General features: G+C 43.4%; 1 protein-coding gene and 1 pseudogene across 1 annotated transcript in view; one reads left to right on the top strand and one right to left on the bottom strand.

The window, feature by feature from the left end:
- The window catches only part of CRYBG3 (crystallin beta-gamma domain containing 3), a 129,426-nt gene that overhangs the window by 15,726 nt on the left and 92,796 nt on the right, over window positions 1-20,904 (bottom strand). The window contains exon 17 of the mRNA XM_066347701.1: window positions 18,196-18,322. Coding sequence (XP_066203798.1) covers window positions 18,196-18,322 — 127 coding nt within the window. The remainder of the gene's footprint in view (window positions 1-18,195; window positions 18,323-20,904) is intronic.
- LOC136380020 (tRNA N(3)-methylcytidine methyltransferase METTL8, mitochondrial-like) lies at window positions 6,999-9,833 on the top strand (annotated as a pseudogene).

Here is a 20,904-nt window from a genome sequence, read left to right as displayed (position 1 = left end):
AACACCCACAGATATAGAGAAGAAGCTGATGGTTGCCAAAGGGGTGGGGTGGAGCTGGGGGTAAGAATAAAAAATTAACAGGAAATTAAGTAAAAATATCATAAAAACATACGCTAACAGGCTTGTTCAACATGTGGGCAAATGGCAGGGTGGCACTGAGACAGATACAGGCTGTACGCAGGCTTTCACAGCACTTTCAGTGTTTCCTCTTGAAACAGGAAAACCTCTGAGCGGGTAAGGGACCATCCCCAACCCAGGAATTTCCCAGTCAGAATGGGACCCTTTCTATCTTCAGGGGACATTGTTGTTGTTGTTTTTTTTGATGAACAGAAATAAAGGAAACTGACCTGAGGGGATAGAAAAAATAAAACAAGAAGTCAAATCAAGGCACCACCCTTGTGCTCAAGGCATTGCTAACTAGAAGCTCATCAGGAGAAGTGCACAGGCTCTGGAACAGACTCCCGGTAGGGAAGGGCGTGCCCGGTGGGAGCACTCAGCGGAGCTACACTGTTTTTAGCAGAAAGGAGCAGGGATCAAGGAAGTTTCGTGGCGATGGCAGTGTGTGAGCTCAGTTGTAGAGGATGCAGTGGATTTGGAAGGGCAACAGAAATTGCTTGGGGTGTGTCAGAGAAACAGCAAGTCGACCCATGTAGCTAGACTACAGAGTCCAACAGGACCGCGTCACGTGTTCCCACTGTTTGCTACGGCCTACTGCGCTGCCTGCTGCTCCTCCAACACTGACAGGGCAGAGCCGGACTCACTGCAGGGGGAGCTGTTGAAGGACTAGGATTGGGCTGAAGGACCTGTAACTTGGTACACGAGGAGCAGAGCACCAGCAGCAGGCACTGTGGATGGTCAGGGAATGGTCAGTAAACAAAGAACTGACTCTTATAACCGACCTGCTGATGTACTTGCATAGAACAAAATGAATCAGGAAAGCGTTCTAGGCCTGCAAAAGTGTCAGGCGTAGCAAAGGATGGAGAATGAGTTAAATGTCCATCAAGATGACACTGGTTAAATGCATTATAGTACATTCACAGAGAATTCTATACAGCTGTAAAAAATGAGTTGTTTTTTTTTTAAGTGAGAGGAGGAGAGATAAAGAGACAGACTCCTGCATGTGCCAAGATCCACCTGGCAACTCCTGTCTTGGACAGATGCTCAAATCAACAGAGCTATTTTTAGTGCCTGAGGCTGACACAGATGGCCCAACCACGCTATCCTCAGCATCCAGGGCTACGCTTGAACCAATCGAGCCACTGGCTGTGGGAGGGGATGAGGGAGAGAAGGGGAAGAGGGAAAGAAGGGGGAGAGGGAGGAGAGAAGCAGATGGTTGTTTCTCTTGTGTGCCCTGACTAGGAATTGAAACAGGGATGTCCATACACTGGGCTGATGCTCTCTCTACTGAACCATCTGGCCAGGGTGAAAAATGAGATCTTTATGAAAGATCTCTAAGATTTATTCCTTAGAGGCAAATACTCAGTGAATAGTGTAGAACAGCATACTTCCTATGTTACCACAACGAAAAGGGAAGATTTTTACACATGAATACACCTACGTGTGCTTGTATATACATGAAAAATTTTTATTTTTTTTTATTTTTATGAAGCTGGAAACGGGGAGAGACAGTCAGACAGACTCCCGCATGCGCCTGACCGGGATCCACCCGGCACGCCCACCAGGGGCGATGCTCTGCCCACCAGGGGGCGATGCTCTGCCCCTCCAGGGCGTCGCTCTGCCACGACCAGAGCCACTCTAGCGCCTGGAGCAGAGGCCAAGGAGCCATCCCCAGCGCCCGGGCCAACTTTGCTCCAATGGAGCCTTGGCTGCGGGAGGGGAAGAGAGAGACAGAGAGGAAGGAGGGGGGAGGTGGAGAAGCAAACGGGCGCTTCTCCTATGTGCCCTGGCCGGGAATCGAACCCGGGTCCCCCGCACACCAGGCCGACGCTCCACCGCTGAGCCAACCGGCCAGGGCCTACATGAAAAATTTTTAAAAAAACCTGCAAACCAACTAAACATGACTGCTCTTCAACAGGGCAGGATCTGAGAGGACAAAGGGCACAGATAGGAGCCAAGTATTTTATTACATGACTTTTGGTACCTTTTTATTATTGAACCATAGGAATATATTATTTATTCAAAAATTTAAGATTCAGACATCAGAGGAATGGTGGTGGGAGAGATAACCTTGATCTCCCCCATGGAAATTTCAACAGTTTGAACAGCGAGAACTCAGCTCAGGAACCCCAGCTGGGTCGCAGGCTTGCCTGAAAGATCCACGCGTCGAATCAAATAAAGGCAGGATGGGGGCGTGCGAAAGGACCCAACCCCTGCTGCTGTGATACAGGGGAGGAGCCCCGTGTATCCGGTCATCTTTTGCCAGGAGGAGCAGAGAGATTGGGGTGAGGGTCCTCTGAGAAGCACTAAACCAAAGCAGAGGCTGAGTGTGGGGACAGGACAGAAGATGAAACCCGGGGACACCGCCAGAGCCCCCGCGGCTTGCCTGCAGCCTGCACTTGGGAGAGTGGGAAATGCAAATTGCGGCCCCCAAACCCCCAGATCCTGCTTTCCTCCCTTCACGGGTACAGAGTAAGAGTGGCAGGCCCCAGAACTAACTGCAGAACCCGTTTTCCCAGAAGAATAGGGGGTACTCTCTGTCTGGTGCCTGGCCTGTCGAGACACAGGGAAGAACACGTGGAGGCCTGAGATTGCCACTTCCGGGAGAAAGAACAAAGAAGGCCTCACATCCAGCCCCGCTGCCATCATCCAGGCTGCAGCACTGCAGTGGGGGTTAGCCAGGGGATTTTACAGAGCTAAAACTTGCAATCCATCGCTACCTTCTGGAAAATAATAGAAAACCTCTTGCAAGTGCTATACCACTCCCAAACGCCTTCTGGGAAGAGAAAGGGTTCCTCCAATGCCATGAATAACCAAGACAGAGATGCAATTCACAATTCAGAAAGAAAATGGAAAATTTCCAGAAAGCAATCTCAATCACATAGAAATTTGGGAATTAGATGACAGAGAATACAAAATTAAGTTTTGAAAATACTCAATGAGATATGAGAAAACACTGAAAGGCAATTTAATGCACTCTGAAAACAAATTAGTGAACAAAACGAGTATTTCACCAAAGCAACTGAAACTTTAAAAAAGAATCAAACAGAAATTCAAGAAATGAAGAACTCAGTATGTGAACTGAAAAGTGAACTAACACGTTTAGCTAAAGAACTGGACAGAGAAAGGAGTGAAGCAGTGACATCAAAGACAGGCAGCTAGAGATGATGGAGAGGGAAGAAAGAGACTCAAGAATTTTTAAAAAATGAGAGAACTCTATGAGAATTATTTGATTTCATCAGAAAGAGCAATATAATAATAATAGGAATACCAGAAGAAGAAGAGATGGAGAAGGGAATGGAGAGCTTATTTAAACAAATAATTGGCCCTGCTGGTTGGCTCAGTGGTAGAGTATCGGCCTGGTGTGCAGGAGTCCCGGGTTCGATTCCTGGCCAGGGCACACAGGAGAAGCGCCCATCTGCTTCTCCACCCCTCCCCCTCTCCTTCCTCTCTGTCTCTCTCTTCCCCTCCCGCAGCCAAGGCTCCATTGGAGCAAAGTTGGCCCAGGTGCTGAGAATGGCTCTATGGCCTCTGCCTTAGGTGCTAGAGTGGCTCTGGTTGTAACAGAGCAACGCCCCAGATGGGCAGAGCATCGCCCCCTGGTGGGTGTGCTGGGTGGATCCCAGTCAGGCGCATGTGGGAGTCTGTCTGACTGCCTCCCTGTTTCCAACTTTAGAAAAATACAAAAACAAAAAAAAACAAAAAATACCCCAAATAATTGATGAGAACTTTCTAAGCCTATAGTAAGAGTTAGATCATTGAATCCAGAAGCAAACAGAATGCCGAGTTACCTCAACCCAAAGAGACCTTCTCCGATGTACATTGCAATAAAATTCTCAAAACTCAATGACAAAGAAAGAATCCTCAAGGCAGCTAGGGAAAAGAAGAACATAACATATAGAGGAAGGCCCATCAGGTTATCATCAGACCTCTCAGCAGAAACCTTATAAGCCTGAAGAGAGGACCCAAACATTCAAAGTACTAAAAGGGAGGAATTGACATCCAAGAATACTATATCCACCCAAGTTATCCTAAAAATACAAAAGAGAAATAAAAACTTTTCCAGACATATAGAGGCTAAGAGAATTTATCTCCAGAAAAACCCTACCTCTGGAAAAGCAGAAGCAGGTTATTGTACCAGATACAAAGAACAAAACAACATAAAATGAAAAATAAAAGCTCCAATAAACTTACAATATAAACAAGGATAATCTGTGACAACGAGAACATAAAAGAGGAGGGGATAAAGGAGGATGAAGTGCAGAAGCACTCATAAGACAAAGGGCTCTTTTATATATGAAACATTTTCCTCAACCTAATGGTAACCACGATGAGAAAACCAAAACTGAAAGACATAGCTTAAAAAAGAAGAAACAAGAAGGAAGTATGGTATATCACCAAACAAAAACAACTGACAGAAACACAAAGAGCAGACCCCAAAGGAGGCACAAAGCTACCAAAACCAACATAAAATGGCTACAGTAAATCCTCATGCATCAATAATTACCCTCAATGTAAATGGACTGAAATCACCAATAAAGAGGCACAGAGTATCAGATTGGATCAAAAAGCAAAACCCAACTATATGCTGCCATCAGGAGACACAATTAAGCTGCAAGGATAACAGTTGACTCAAAGTGAAAGGTTGGAAATGATTCTCTGAGCAAATAATACCGAAAGAAAAGTTGATGTAGCCATACTTAATAGCTGACAATACTGATTTGAAGACAACAAAGGTAACAAGAGACAAAGATGGACATTTCATAATGATAATGAGAATACTACATCAAGAAGACATAACACTTCTTTATATGCACCAAACCAGGGAACACCAAAATATATAAAACTACTAACAGAACTAAAAGGAGAAACAGACAAAAACACAGTCATAGTTAGAGATCTTAACACTCCGTTGACAGCTCTAGATAGATCATCCAAACAGAGAATCAATAAGGAAATAACATTCATAAATGATATACCAGATCAAATGGACATAATAGACATTTATAGAACCTTTCATCCTATAATTTCAGATTATACATTATTCTCCAGTGCACATGAAACATTCTCAAGAATAGACCATACGTTGGGTCAACAAAACTAACCTCAACAAATTCAAGAAGACTGAAATTATACCAAGCATATACTCTGACCATAAGGCTTTGAAATTAGAATTCAACTGCAAAAAGGAACTAAGGAAATTCACAAAAAATGTGGAAATTAAACAATATACTACTAAGAAATGATTGGGTCAAAGAAGAAATAAAAGTAGAAATCAAAAGATACATACAGGCCCCAGCTGGTTAGCTCAGTTGGTTAAGAATATTGTCCCAAAACAACAAGATTGCAGGTTTGATCCCCAGTCAGGGCACACATGGGAAGGAACCAAAGAATGCACTACTAAGTAGAACAACAAATTTACGTATCCCTTCCCCCTACCCTCTTTCTCCCTTCCTCTCTCTGTCTCTCTAAAAATCAACAAAAAAAATAAGCCCTAGCCAGAGAGCTCGGTTAGTTAGAACGTTGTTCTGGAGCGCGAAGGTTGTCAGTTCAATTCCTCAGTCAGGGCACAAACAGGAGCAGATTGATATTCCTGTCTCTCTCTCTCCCTGCCTTTCTCTCTTTCTCAAAAAAAAGAAGATATATACAGATGAAGAATGACAACACAACACATCAAAACTTCAGGGATGCAGTGAAAGCAGTAGTAAAAGGGAAGTTTATATCATTACAGGCTTATCTCAAGAAACGAGAGATCCCAAGTAAACAACCTAACATCACATCTAAAAGAACTAGAAAAAGAAGAACAAAGGAATCTGAAAGTTAGCAAAAATGACACAGTAAAAATTAGAGCACCATTAAATGAAATATAGAACAAAAATACTATAGAAAAAATTAATATAACCAAGAGCAGGTTCTTTGAAAAGGTTATTAAAATTGACAAACCCCTGGCTAGACTCACCAAGGAAAAAAGAGAAAGGATTCATAAACAAAATCCAAAATTAAAGAGGAAATATTACCACAGAATCACAGGTATTCAAAGGATCATGCTACAATACTTTGAAAGACTATATGCCACTAAATTCAACATCCTAGAATAAATGGATGAGTTCCTAGAACTATACAGTCTTCCTAGACTGAGTCATGAAGAAGTGGAAAACCCAAATATACAGATAAACAGTAAGGAAAGAGAAGCAACTATAAAAAAACTCCCCAAAAATAAAAGTCCATGACCACAAGGCTTCACTAGTGAATTCCACCAAATGTTCAAAGAAGATTTGGTAGCTATCCTTCTCAAAGTCTTACAAAAAATTGAAGACGAATCAACGCTCCCCAATATATCTTATGAGACCAACATCACCCTAATACCAAAGCCTAGCAAGGACAACACAAAAGAGAAAACTACAGACGAGTATCTCTGAATACAGATACAAAAATCCTAAACAAAATACTAGCAAATTGAATACAACAACACATAAAAAAAAAAAAAACACTTCATGATCAAGTAACAAGGATGGTTCAACTTATGCAAATTGATCAATGTAATACATCACATTAACAAATGACAAAAATCATATGATTTTATCAATAGATGCAAAAAAGGCATTCAGTAAGATACAGCACTCATTTATGTTTAAAACACTTAATAAAATGGGTATAGAAGGAAAAGATCTCAACTTAATAAGGGCTATATATGACAAACCCTCAGCCAACGTCATACTCAATGACAGAAAACTGAAAGCTTTTCCTCTAAAATTAGGCAAGAGAAAGAAATAAAAGGCATCCATATGAAGAAAGAAGTCAAGGTTTCACTTTTTGCAGATGACATGACTCTGTCTATAGGAAGCCTTAAGGGCTGGCATGGTATCCATTCTGCATGCTGCATGGCGGTGCAGCAGTCCCTGGGGCTCTGTTCCCTGCCCTCGGCCCGCGCTTGGGGGTCTGTCTCTAGCTGCCTGGTACCCCAACGCCTCTCAGCCCCTGACTTTCACTGTGAGAGGCGCTATGTCGAGTGCAGCCCCCAAAGCAGCCTCCTGTGCTAAAGGAAGAAGCCCAGAGGAAGGCGGTGCCTATCAGTGGTTTACTGTTTCAATGATGCCATCAAGAACCAGGCCCTGTTCCTCCTCTGCACAGTGTCACATCGAAGGTGAAGGAAGGGGCAGGAGCCAGTGCCGGCAAGCTGCCCTCCAGCCCCGTTCCCTTCAAGCAAAGGCTTTAGCCAGAACATGGTCACATGTCTCCCTTACCTGAGAGAGGAGCTGGGAGGCTAGTTTTAGGAAGACTAACCTTTTGAATAAGGACAAAATGTTGGAGTTAAGCTCCAAGTAATCAATAGGCCACCAGGAAATCAGGGTTTTTTTTCCTCTTGGATAAAGGCCCGAGGACAGACAGGAGACCAGGCTCTTCAAAACAAGAGGAGAAAGGAGTGACCCCAGTGAGAGCAGTATCTGAGCTATAGGTGCTGATTAAGAGGAATGGGATTTGGAGAAATTCTATATCCTGTCTAGGGATGAGAAAGGGGCCACACCGATATCACAGTGGTTCTCGCCCAGTGGCCCCTCTGGGCTTGAGGATTTTAGCTGACCCAGTCAAAGCGTTTTGAGTATGACATGTGGGATCACAAACAGTGGTCAGGCCTGACCTGTGGTGGCACAGTGGATAGATCAAGTGTTGACCTGGAACACTGGGGTCACTGGTTCGAAACCCAAGGCTTGCCTGTTCAAGGCACATATGGAAGTTGATGTTTCCTGCTCCTCCCCCCATTCTCTCTCTCTCTAAAAATGAATAAATAAAATCTAAAAAAAAAAAAAAAAAAAAAAAGGCAGTGGTTAAAAGCAGCAGCAGCCAGAAAAATAGTAAAGGAAAATTCAGCTGTGTCAGTTTTCCTGGAACAGCAAGTTAAGTATGCGAGTGAAGCTAATAAATATCGGGACACATTTCACAAGATTCATAAAATTAAGTTTTTCAAGGATCGTAATTGGCTGCTGAGGGAATTTTCTGAAATTCTTCCAGTTGATCAAAAAAACTGAAGAGAAGGCAAAAGAATTACCATGGGGTCCTGTAAAAACTAATGCTGCAAACTGTTTCTCAAGAAAGCACTGCCCTATTATGCCTGAAGGAAACAATTATTATAAGAAAAGTTTTGGCTTGTCGGATGGTAAAAGCAAAGCAGAATGTGACTTTTCCAACTCAGACTCTGAAGAACACAGAAGAGGACCTCTGAAAACAGCTATTTCCTGGTAGCAAAGCCACTTGCAGAATCCTAGAGGTTGGCTGTGTTTTCCAGTTCTGAACACTCTGCAGAATGTCCCAGCGTCCTTTCTTTATCATGGTTTTGCTTCTGGAGCTGTGGAGCTAGTAAAGTGCACCATCCTACAGAACAGCCACTGTTGTGCATTTGTTCATGCCGTTTGTGACGATCACTTACTCTACCCTTTTCCACACTGGGTCCTGGATGTCATTCTCCTTGTCTTTGTGCTCTCGTCTATTCACCCTGGCAGGATGCAAGCGGTTGTAAACCGATTACCCAAGTTACGGACACCTGGGGGTATGGTGTTATTTCGGGACTATGGAAAACATAAGACTCAGCTTCATTTTAAAAGGGGGCATTGTTTATCTGAAAAAATTTTCTTTCTTAAGTGAGAAGTGGAGTGGCAGAGAGACAGACTCCCGCATGTGCCCCAACTGAGATCCACCCAGCAAGCCCATCTGGGGCCATTGCTCGGCAACTGAGCTACTTTAGCACCTGAGGTGGAGGCCATGGAGCCATCCTCAGTGCCCAGAGCCAACTTGCTCCAACCAAGCTGTAGCTGTGGGAGGAGAAGAGTGAGAGAGAGAGAGAGAGAGAGAGAGAGAGAGAGAGAGAGAAAGAAAGATACAAAGGAGATGGGGAACGATGGAGAACCAGATGGTTTCCTCTCCAGTGTGCCCTGACCGAGAATTGAACCTGGGACATCTACATGCCAGGCCGACACTCTACCACTAAGCCAACTGTCAGGGTCTGAAATTTTTATGTTCAAGAACAGGAGTCTCCAACTTTTTACACAGGGGGCCAGTTCACTGTCCCTCAGACCGTTGGAGGGTCGGACTATAAAAAAAACTGTGAACAAATCCCTATGCACACTGCATATATCTTATTTTAAAGTAAAAAAACAAAATGGGAACAAATACATTATTTAAAATAAAGAACAAGTAAATTTAAATCAACAAACTGACCAGTATTTCAGTGGGAACTATGGGCCTGCTTTTGGCTAATGAGGTGGTCAAGGTCCGGTTCCATATTTGTCACTGCTAGCCGTAACAAGTGATATGATGTGCTTCTGGCGCCGTGATGCGTGCATCCCGCGTCACTGGAAGTAGTGTACTGTACGTGAGCGACGCTGCGCTTTGCATCCTGTGCTCCTCTCACTGACCACCAATGAAAGAGGTGGCCCTTCGGGAAGTGCAGCGGGGGCTGGATAAATGGCCTCAGAGGGCCGCATGCGGCCCGTGGGCTGTAGTTTGGGGACCCCTGTTCAAGAAGATGGTATCAGAGCATATTTCTTTCCAAAGGGGAAGTCTACAATTTGTTCCGCAAGGCTGGGTTAGACGAGAAGCAGAACCAGGTTAACCGTTGCTTACAGGTTAATAGGAAAAGGCAAATAAAAATGCACTGAGTATGGGTTCAAGGAAAATTCCAGAAACCATTCAACACGACTCAGAAAGCTCCAAGTTGGTAATTTCACTCCTTCTTCATAGCTGAACTATGCACTATATTAAGGTAATACAGAGGACCATACTATTCAAAGACTTCTATAAATTTTTCGGTTTTGAAAAGACAATCAGAAGAAGGTAATTTATAAATCCTGCTGTTTATCATGGGTGAGCTTTTGTGTATTTTAAAAATGTGTAAGTGATTTGGAAGAGTGCACCATATTCTGTTTTCAAAAACAGAACTTAATATGATCAAGTTTTTTTGGGTTAATGATGGGTGTAATCATTTTTGTTGTTTGATTTTTGTAAACAATTAAATGACTCTCATAAGTCAAAAAGTAAGATCCTGACTAGACAGTGACACAGTGGATAGAACGTCAGACTGGGGTGTGGAGGACCCAGGTTCAAGACCCCGAGGTCACCAGCTTGAGCGCGGGCTCATCTGGTTTGAGCAAAGCTCACCAGCTTGAGCCCAAGGTCGCTGGCTCGAGCAAGGGGTTACTCGGTCTGCTATAGCCCCACAGTCAAGGCACATATGAGAAAGCAATCAATGAACAACTAAGGTGTCGCAAGGAAAAACTAATGATTGATGCTTCTCATCTCTCTCCGTTCCTGTCTGTCTGTCTCTATCTATCCCTCTCTCTGTCTCTGTATAAAAAAAAAAGAAAGAAAGAAAAACCTAAAGATTCTACCAAAAAATTGTAAGAAACAATGAACAAATAAAGTTTCAGGACACAAAATCAATATACAAAAGTCTACTGCTTTTCTATATGCCAATAGTAAAACCTCAGGAAATGAATTAAAAAAAACCCAATTCCTTTTACAATTACAACAACAACAACAAAATACCTAGAAATAAACTCAACAAAGGTTGTGAAGGACCTTTATACTGAAAATTACAAAGCATTACTGAAAGAAGTTGAAAACGACACAATGAAATGGAAAGATATTCCATATTCATGAATCAGAAGAATCAACATAGTGAAAATGGCCGTATTACCCAAAGGAATATACAGATTTAATGCTATTCCCATTAAAATCTCAAAGCTGATAAAAAATAAATTGAATAAAAAAAAAATCACCAGACTGGTATGGAACCATAAAAGACCCCAAATAGCCAAAGCAATCCTGAGAAAAAAGAACAAAGCTGCATGTATCATATCATTTGATTTCAAATTATATTACAAAGCCATGATAATCAAAACAGCATGGTATTGGCAGAAAAACAGACACTCAGACCAATGGAACAGATCGAGAGCACAGAAATAAAACCAGATATTTATGCATAAGTAATCTTTGATAAAGGACCCAAAACACACAATGAAGAAACAAAAGCATCTTCAATAAATAATGCTGGGAAAGCTGGAAAGCCACATGCGAAAGAATGAAACTTGACTACAGTTTATTGCCATGCACAAAAATTAATTTAAAATAGATAAAAAACCTAACTATAAGATCTGAAACAATAGATTACATAAAAGAAAACATAAGTACTAAATTTATGGACCTCAAAGGCAAGGGAAGTAAAAGGCAACAATAAATGAATGGGATTATATCAAGCTGAAAAGCTTCTGCACAGCAAAAGAAACCACCAACAAAACAAAAAGGCAACTAAGAAAATGGGAGCTGATAACCACAAACAACTGCTCTGACCAGGGGTTAATATCCAAAATAGATAAAGAACTTACAAAGCTCAACAACAAACAAGCAAATAAAAAATGGGGAGAGGACCTGAACAGACACTTTTCTCATGAAGATATACAAACAACAAATAGATAGATAAAAAGATGCTCTTCTTTGCTAGCTGTTAGAGAAATGCAAATCAAAATGACGATGAGCTACCACCTCACAGCTGTTAGATTGATTGCTATCAACAAGACAGGTAATAACATGTGTTGGAGAGGTTGTAGAGAAAAAGGACCCTCATTCACTGTTGGTGGGAATGTAAAGTAGTACAACCATTATGGAAGAGAATATGGTGCTTCCTCAAAAAATTAAGAATAGAACTACCATATGACCCAGCAATGCCTCTACTAGATATCTACCCAAAAAACCTCAAAAATATTGATGTGCAATGACACATGCATCCCCATGTCATCACAACATTATTCACAGTGGCCAAGTACTTGGAAACAACCAAAGAATACATCCACAGAAGACTGGATAAAGAAGATGTGGTACATATATCAATATATATAATGAAATACTACTCAGCCGTAAGAAATGATGGCATATCCCCTGACCAATGATGGCGCGGTGGATAGAGTGTCGACCTGGGATGCTGAGGTTCTAGGTTTGAAACCCCAAGGATGCCGGCTTGAGCACGGGTTCATTCGGCTTGAGCGCAGGCTCACCAGCTTGGGCATGGATCACGGGCCTGAGCATGGAATCCTTGACATGATCCCATGGTCACTAGCTGAGCACAAATGTCTCTGGTTTGTCAAGGGTTCACTGGCTTGGCTGGAGCCCCCTGGTAAAGGCATGTATAAAAAGCACTCAATGAACAACTCAAGGGCTGCATCTATGAGTTGATGCTTCTCATCTGTCCCCCATCCTGTCTCTGTCTCTCTCTTGCATGACATACTGCCATTTATGATAACATGGGTGGACCCTGAGAACATTATGCTAAGTGAAATAAGTAAATTAGAAAAAGCTAAAAATTATATGATCTCACACATAGGTGGGATATAAAACTGATACTCATGGACAGATAAAAGTGAAGTGGTTACCAGGGGAGGGGGAGGGGAGTAAAGAGGGACAAACATAAGGTGATGGAAAATGATTTGACTTTAGGTGATGGGCAGACACCACCATTAACAGTTCAAATGCTATATAAAAATGTTTACCTGAAACCTATGTACTCTTATTGATCAAAGTCACACCATTACTCTAAATAAAAAAATTTTTTTTAAATAGTTGAATGTGAGTTATTTTCTCTTTACGTTATTTGGCAAAGGTTACCTGCTGACTGGGGAAGGTCTGAAGCACTCCCCACAGCACTTCCGGCAGTGAGAGGAGTGTTGGTATATACACTCTTCCATAATGTAGCTGCTAGCCACATGTGGCCATTGAGCATTTGGCTCTAGTGATCAAGGTGTTGAGTGTGTTTTATGAAGTCGTTTACATTTAAATAACCACATGTGGCTGGTGCTAGGGTATTGGAGAGTGCAGAGCCAGGGCCTAGGGGATACTGGACAGGAATGCGCCAGCCCCCTGCACAGCGAGACAGTAACTAAGAGTGAAACGGCTGCTGGGAACATTGATTTCCTTAAGGTAAATGCCATCAACTGGGTCAGGAATAGAAATTCACCTCTAGTCACTGAGTTACCGAGTGACTGCAGGCAAGATTAGGCACCTCTCCTGCTATCTGGAAAATAAAAACTGGAAGCACCCCAACAGCGCATCGAATAAACGTCCTCATAGGAGCCCAGAGCAGCAGTACCGTGGAAATGCAGCCTGTTAACAGCAGACTCCACATCACCACTGAAACTGGGGACTGAAAAATGGACAATCATTATCCACAGATAAGCTCCTGACTTGATGGTTGGACTTCTTCCTACAGATTCACCCTTAAGCTTTTACTTTTTAATTCTATTTTTATTTTTTTGTATTATTCTGAAGTTGGAAACGGGGAGGCAGTGAGACAGACTCCCGCATGCGCCCGACCGGGATCCACCCGGCATGCCCACCAGGGGGAATGCTCTGCCCATCCGGGGCATTGCTCTGTTGCAACCAGAGCAATTCTAGCGCCTGAGGCAGAGGCCACAGAGCCATCCCCAGCGCCCGGGCCAACTTTGCTCCAATGGAGCCTTGGCTGCGAGAGGGGAAGAGAGAGACAGGCAGGAAGGAGAGGGGGAGGGGTGGAGAAGCAGATGGGCGCTTCCCCTGTGTGCCCTGGCCGGGAATCGAACCCCGGATTCCTGCACACCAGGCTGACGCTCTACCACTGAGCCAACCGGCCAGGGCCTCACCCTTAAGCTTTTAAAGAAGCATTTCAGCTTGCCTCTTTGCGTTCTTTACTACTTATTGAGTTACTGGTTTGTGAGGAAGGTCAGACAGGGAAGGAAGGCTCCTGACAGCCGCCAGCAGCGCCCACCCTTGCAGTGCCCGCTGTGGGAAGAGCCAGAGGAACCTGTGTCAAAGGGATCTGATGGCTACCTTGATGTCACTGTTTTAAATCCCAGAGAGGAAAACATTAAAAGATTGTGAAATTTAAATTTAAATGCTAAGAATTATTCTAAGGAAGATAGTACTCCAGAATAATGTTGAATAAAAGTGGTGACAGTACAGAGCTTTGTCTTCTGCCCGGATTGAAAGAGTATTGCTTCAAATGTCTCATCAGGAAGTTGATGTTTACTGTAGGTTTCTGTTGGCCTTCATTTTCAAAATGTACACAATAGTTCATACCATTAAATACAGCTGAAAAATGCAATAGTAACCAAACTCCTCCATACTTTATAAACTCACTGTTTTCTTTCATTCTGTGGCTGGATTTACAGTCTTCTGTTCATACCGTTAAATACAGCTGAAAAATCAATAGTAACCAAACTCCTCCATACTTTATAAACTCACATTCTTCTTCTGTTTCCAGCTGTGCACTTTATTAACTCTTACACAGAACGAGCTGCCAGTTCTTACTTAAGATCATTTATGTCATCACTGTCCACCTTTCATTTGAAGTTTTTCTACAGCCTCTGGTTATGATGTTTCTTTTGCTGGGCCTGCTTACAGCTGCCAGGACTGGATTATTACTTCAAAGGAGGCGATGTCCGTGCCAAGCCACCATGGAGACACTACAGAGGCAATGAGTGGACCGCTTCTCCAAAGGGCACACGACCCAGACAGGTTACCCCACACGCTGCTCAGCTGGTGCTAAAACCTGTTATTCAGTTTCCCAACCACCTCCAACTCCAACCCACTGTTCTGGGGACTGTTACATTGCATAACCTTATTAAAAGCAGATATTCCACCTTATTCCTTCAGACCACCTGAGTCCTAAGGCTGGATAGAGTCTTTCTAATTAGAAATATTCCCAAAATATTTATTTGCAACAAAGCTAGAGGCTGCCGGAGATATGAAAATATTTGTTCTAACAGTTTATTTACATATGAGTCAACCAAGTCCCCCCAAAAATGATTTTCCCAAGGTCACATTAGTGAGAAGGAAAATTATAAACTATGCTCCCAGCTGTTTTTCACTGTAAAAATATGGCAAATTAGACACTCAGTGGACCTCCAGAATGCAACATCCGTCTATACACTGAGAAATCAGCCTGGAACAAAGTGTCATTGCAAAACATACTGTTCTTGTACAGAGATAAAATCTTAAGACTTCTCACTATTATACCATATGACACTTTAGTATTAAGTCACTGCATGTCTGGGAATGCCAAACACCTTCAGAATTCCAGTTTTAACTTGAACACAAGTGAACTCAAAGGCTGAGCTCATGTACATATATGTAAAGTTAACCCCACTGGACAGAGATATTTCCTAGAATGAATCCCAGAATCATGCTGGACCGTAGCATAGGGAGTGGTGTTCACAAGTACACAGAAAAAGGCGTGTCACCCCCTAAGCGAGAGCCTGGTAGGAGGGAGGGGACACAGAAGGCATCAGAGAGGCAGGCTAGGTGGAGTGTGTCCAGCATTTCCCAGGGAAAGAAGGCTCAGAATCTGGAGAGAGGGGGTGACTGGACCCTGGGGAGGGGGAGAAGGCTCTTCTGTGGAATGATACCCCAGGGAAGCTGATCTCAAGACATGACATCATTTTGCCCAAATCTACACTCAATAAATAACCTTCTGACAACGAATTCAGTTTCCCATGTTCTCCTGGAGAGGCAGGAAAATGCCCAGGACAGAATTCTCAAGCATTCTGGTCACTAGAATCCACCCAGTACAGATTACCAAGGTGACCTCCTGGTTTCCACACCCGTCTCCGAGGTCTGATCACCTCGGGCTTCAGGGCCGCAGGGTGGACCTCAGCAAGGAAATGCTACCCATCGCGGCCTCTTAGAGCCAATCTGTGGGTCTCTGCTGGGATGCCCAAACTCACCTCATACTCCTTCCACTTCAACACCACACCTACTGCCTAAACACGTACATCTTCAACGAGACTTTTCAAAGATTTAAAACAGCATGCCAAGTCATTAAGAAAATGAAGGTGCTGTCCTTACACCGACTGAATGGCCTCTTTAGTCAGCTCCTGGAGTGGAGAGGCCACAGCTCTCTTCCTCCCCAACAGGCACGTCCCCACCCGCCCGGGTTCCACTGGGCCGAGACGGCCCTGCAGCACACAACTCTGTCAAAACAGTTCTCTATTTTCACCACTAATTTAAATAATTCATTATTTTTTACTTCAGGGATATAAAAGAATTGTAACTCTGCAAAGAAAAACAGCAGTACTCATTAATTTTGGCTCCTTAGAAATTTAGTTGGTTTAGGTCACTGAATTAGTAGTCCTATGAAATCCATTCAAGATGGTACTTTCATATCAGACATATATATATATATATATATATATATTCATATTCATATCAGACTTGTGTGTGTGTGTGTGTGTGTGTGTGTGTATTTATATATTGCTTTTAGAGTTAATTCCAAATAAGTATCTGTATGCTGGTTTGACCACTAAATATTTTTAAGACAATTTCTTTCCTAGTGATGTAGACTACTCTGCAATACCTTTTGATATTGATCAGCCTGATCAATAATTGGAAAGAGTGACCAGACCACACTCTTGTTTTTCTACCAGTTTTCCTCCCACAGACCGGCAGCATTATTAGCCACTTAAGCTTTCCAAGTTGGTGTCTAAGGGGCCACCGAGAGCCCAAGGATTCTATTTCTGTTCTTGTTCTGCAGCCAGGACTCTATTCTTAGCCTGATACCAAGACTACTCTATCCAGGAATGCCTTGGGAAATAAAACTCCAGTGTTGAGTTTGGGATCAAAGGTCCTGAGTATGGCTGTCAGCCCTGAAGTCAGCACTGGCTCAACGGTCTGAGTGATTCCGACCACTAGTACGGCTCTCAGTCATCTCACTGGGCAGCTCTGCTCCTAGGGAATCACCATAACCAGACATTGTGAAAATGTCGTAGAACCTCCCTATTTCCTTTGCATAGACACCACGAACTAGGGGCCCAGAACTGAGGCCCAGATAGTGTTCCTGTGTTTCTCATGTTTAAAATTCTGAGTAAATATTGGCAGAGAAGAGAAACTACTTATTCTATAAATGTGGGCCTCCAAGGAGACCTAGATAATTCTGTACACACCAGGCAGGAAAGCCCTCGTTCCCCCAAAACAAGGTTTGAAATCAGTACCAGTAATGGGCCGGGCTCTGAAGTAATACCGTAAACCTGAGTAGCAGAAATACTATGGCCTGACCTGTGGTGGCACAGTGGATAAAGTGTCAACCTGGAAACGCTGAGGTTGCCGGTTCAAAACCCTGGGCTTGCCTGGTCAAGGCACATATGGGAGTTGATGCTTTCTGCTCCTCCCCCCTTCTCTCTCTCTCTCTCCCCTCTCTATAATGAATAAATAAAATCTTTAAAAAAAAAAAAAGAAAAGAAATACTATGTAATTTATCTAATAATAAAATGGTCAAGCATTTTTAAGTTATTTATTTATTTATTTTACAGAGACAGAGTCAGAGAGAGGGATAGACAGGGATAGACAGGAACAGAGAGATGAGAAGCATCAATCATCAGTTTTTCATTGCGACACCTTAGTTCATTGATTGCTTTCTCATATGTGCCTTGACCACAGGCCTTCAGCAGATCGAGTAACCCCTTGCTCAAGCCAGCGACCTTGGGTCCAAGCAGGTGAGCTTTTGCTCAAACCAGATATGCCCGTGCTCAAGCTGGCGACCTCAGGGTCTTGAACCTGGGTCCTCGGCATCCCAGTCCGACGCTCTATCCACTGCGCCACCGTCTGGTCAGGCTAAGTTATTTTTCTTATATTAAGTAGCTATAATAATTATAACCATGATACAAAGGCTTACCATGTAGTGGGCATTTTATAAGCATCACCTTATTTTAATACCCCAGTGGCCCTATAAAGTTATTATCTTTTATAGATGAGAAAACTAAATAACTCTATCACTGTTACCAAACTGGTTAAAATATCAAACTGGGGTTTTAAACCCAGGCCCTATATTACCCTATTTTCTGAGTTTAGCATTCCTGCTCAAACAATCAAATAAACAAAGAGGAAAACAGCAATGTTAAATTTTGGTTCTTCATGAGTGAATCTCAATTTTACAATCCACAATTAAATTATTCAAATTTTTTTATTTGCCCATAAATCAATTTCTTCCAACTTCACATTCTCCTTCATGGTAATTAACCTGGACAAGAACAAGTACCACAATGATACATTCAGCAATGTACTTACGTAGTCAATGGGTTTGAGGGATCTGACGTTAGATGTCGGGCAGCCACAGGCGGTCAGGTCAGCATAGAGACCTTCTTCTAACACACACTGGTTGCTAGAAGTGTCCTCTTGGTAATACAGGAGCCAGCTAAAAAGACAAGCCGTGAGACATTCAGCCAGACTGCACCTCTGGCTGTGCAGGCGCTGTGGGGCCGGGCCAGGAGCACGCCATGACAGTCGTGGTGCTGACCATTAGCAGGTACCCACCACCAGTTTAAAAAAACAGCTACCACTATCGTTTTTGGATTGCTGCCTGTGCACCAGAAATGGGCTAAGGACTTTACATACATCATTTCACTGTGTCCTCAAAAATTCCACGAGCTATAACCGTATTTTTGGAAGGTTAGGTGATTTGCCCAAAGTCTCCCCAATTATTAAGTGACAGAGCTGAAATTTGAAAGAAGATATTTGTTTTAAGCTAAAGACATTAACTTCATTTAGTGCCTTCAAGTACAAAAGTCTGGGATCAAATTACAGTGACTATTATTAAAAGTTTTTATGGGGGAAAAAATTTGTAACGTTATTTAACAATGAGCTTGCCTTCAGTCTTGGTGGTTAGAAGCTAGACTTCTAAAACCACACCTATGTATTTGGTAAATCTGGTACATATATATATATATATATTTTTTTGTGTGTGTGTGTGTGTGTGTGTTTTTCTGAAGCTGGAAACGGGGAGAGAGAGTCAGACAGACTCCCGCATGCGCCTGACCAGGATCCACCCGGCACGCCCACCAGGGGCGATGCTCTGCTCACCAGGGGGCGATGCTCTGCCCCTCCGGGGCATTGCTCTGCCACGACCAGAGCCACTCTAGCGCCTGGGGCAGAGGCCAAGGAGCCATCCCCAGCACCCGGGCCATCTTTGCTCCAATGGAGCCTTGGCTGCGGGAGGGGAAGAGAGAGACAGAGAGGAAGGAGGGGAGGGGGTGGAGAAGCAAATGGGCGCTTCTCCTGTGTGCCCTGGCCAGGAATCGAACCCGGGTCCCCCGCACGCCAGGCTGACGCTCTACCGCTGAGCCAACCGGCCAGGACCAGTACCTATATATTTGATAACTAATTAAGATTAAAAAAAAATAATCAAAGCCTTTAGAATCTTTTATATTGAACCAACCTTAATACAATGATCATCAAAAGCTTGGTTAAGACCTGCCCTTTGAAAGGGTGGAGCCCAAGCAAGAAATGAACTGGCCGTTCCTACTTCAGGGTTGGGGCGTTTAAGTTTTTAGCCCTGTATTTTAAGATCACCAGAACTGTACTTAGACCAAATTAACTGAAAACCCCAGACATGCTCTGTGACATTATAACTTACTGCCATGTCCTCTATGTAACAAGCATTTTATAGCCAACATCTATCAAAGCTTTTCGATGTGTCAGGCATGGAGTTAAGCGCCCCATGTGCACTATTTATAGCTTTTAGCCCTTATAAGAGTCCCTGGAGGGAGGTACTATCATTATCCCTCCTTTACAGGTAAAGGAGACGGAGGTTCAGAGAGTACTCCAGCAGGGCTGAGGTTACAGAGGTTGGGAGCGACGGAAATCAGGTCCAGATTTCTCAGGCATTCCAGGTGCTGACGTAATCGCCATGGTTCCTGCACTCTTTTAATAAACTGGGTTTTGCGTGTTTAGATGATTTAAATAAATTCATAAGAAATTTCATGATATGTGAATATTATATATAATTTACATTTTAATGTCCATAAAGAGTCTCACTGGGACACAGCCATGCCCACTCATTTCTGTGTTGTGCACGGCTGCTCCTGTGCACAGGGGCAGCGTGGGGTGGCGTGGGGTGGTGTGGGGCAGCATGGGGCAGAGTGGGGCGGCGTGGGACAGAGTGGGGCGGCGTGGGGCACTGTGGGGCAGAGTGGGGCAGCGTGGGGCGGAGTGGGGCGGCTGGGACAGAGCCCGCAGGGCTCACAGAGCTGGGAATATGTCCTACCCGTCCCTTTACAGGAAAAGTGTGCTGCACCCCGGTGTGGAGGGCAGGGCGGGAAACACAGAGCTGAGTGGCGCCGGCAGAGGAGGGGAGGGGCAGGACCAGGACAGGCTGCAGGATGGACAGGGGAAATGAAACAAGTGCATGGTAAGCCCTGGACAAGTGTGAACACCTGACTGGTATTGGAGAATGACTATGGGTAATAAAGATAGTAAACTGAATTTGGGGGCAAATAAACGATCATGGGTTGGTTTGTGATAAGCAGTGGAAGTAACATATTGTAATACTGAAGAGAGGGTAACTAACAGATTGAAGTTCCTAACAGGGAAAGTAGGAGAGCCTGGTCTCCACTGGTCAGGAGAGGAAGGAGAACTAATGAACACAAGGTACCTGAGGAACAATAGACTTTGATGAGTAGTTAAGTAGACATTCGGTACACAGAGGTGCCACTGTACACTTTAAATAGCCACAATGGTAAATGGTAATGTATATTTTACCATAATAAAAATTCATACATATATATGCTACATACATGTGTGATCCCGGGGAAACCCTAATTCTGAACCAGAGATCCTTATTGTGAAATGGGGATGATAGATACTTTAAACCAGTGGTTCTCAACCTTTCTAATGCCGTGACCCTGCAATACAGTTCCTCATGTTGCGGTGACCCCAAACCAAAAAATAACTTTGGTGGCGACTTCATAACTGTAATTTTACTACAGTTATGATTCGGAA

The sequence above is a fragment of the Saccopteryx leptura genome, chromosome 8 (genome assembly GCF_036850995.1).
Source record: "Saccopteryx leptura isolate mSacLep1 chromosome 8, mSacLep1_pri_phased_curated, whole genome shotgun sequence".
Lineage (NCBI taxonomy): Eukaryota > Metazoa > Chordata > Mammalia > Chiroptera > Emballonuridae > Saccopteryx > Saccopteryx leptura.
This window is presented reverse-complemented; position numbering and strand designations above follow the sequence as displayed.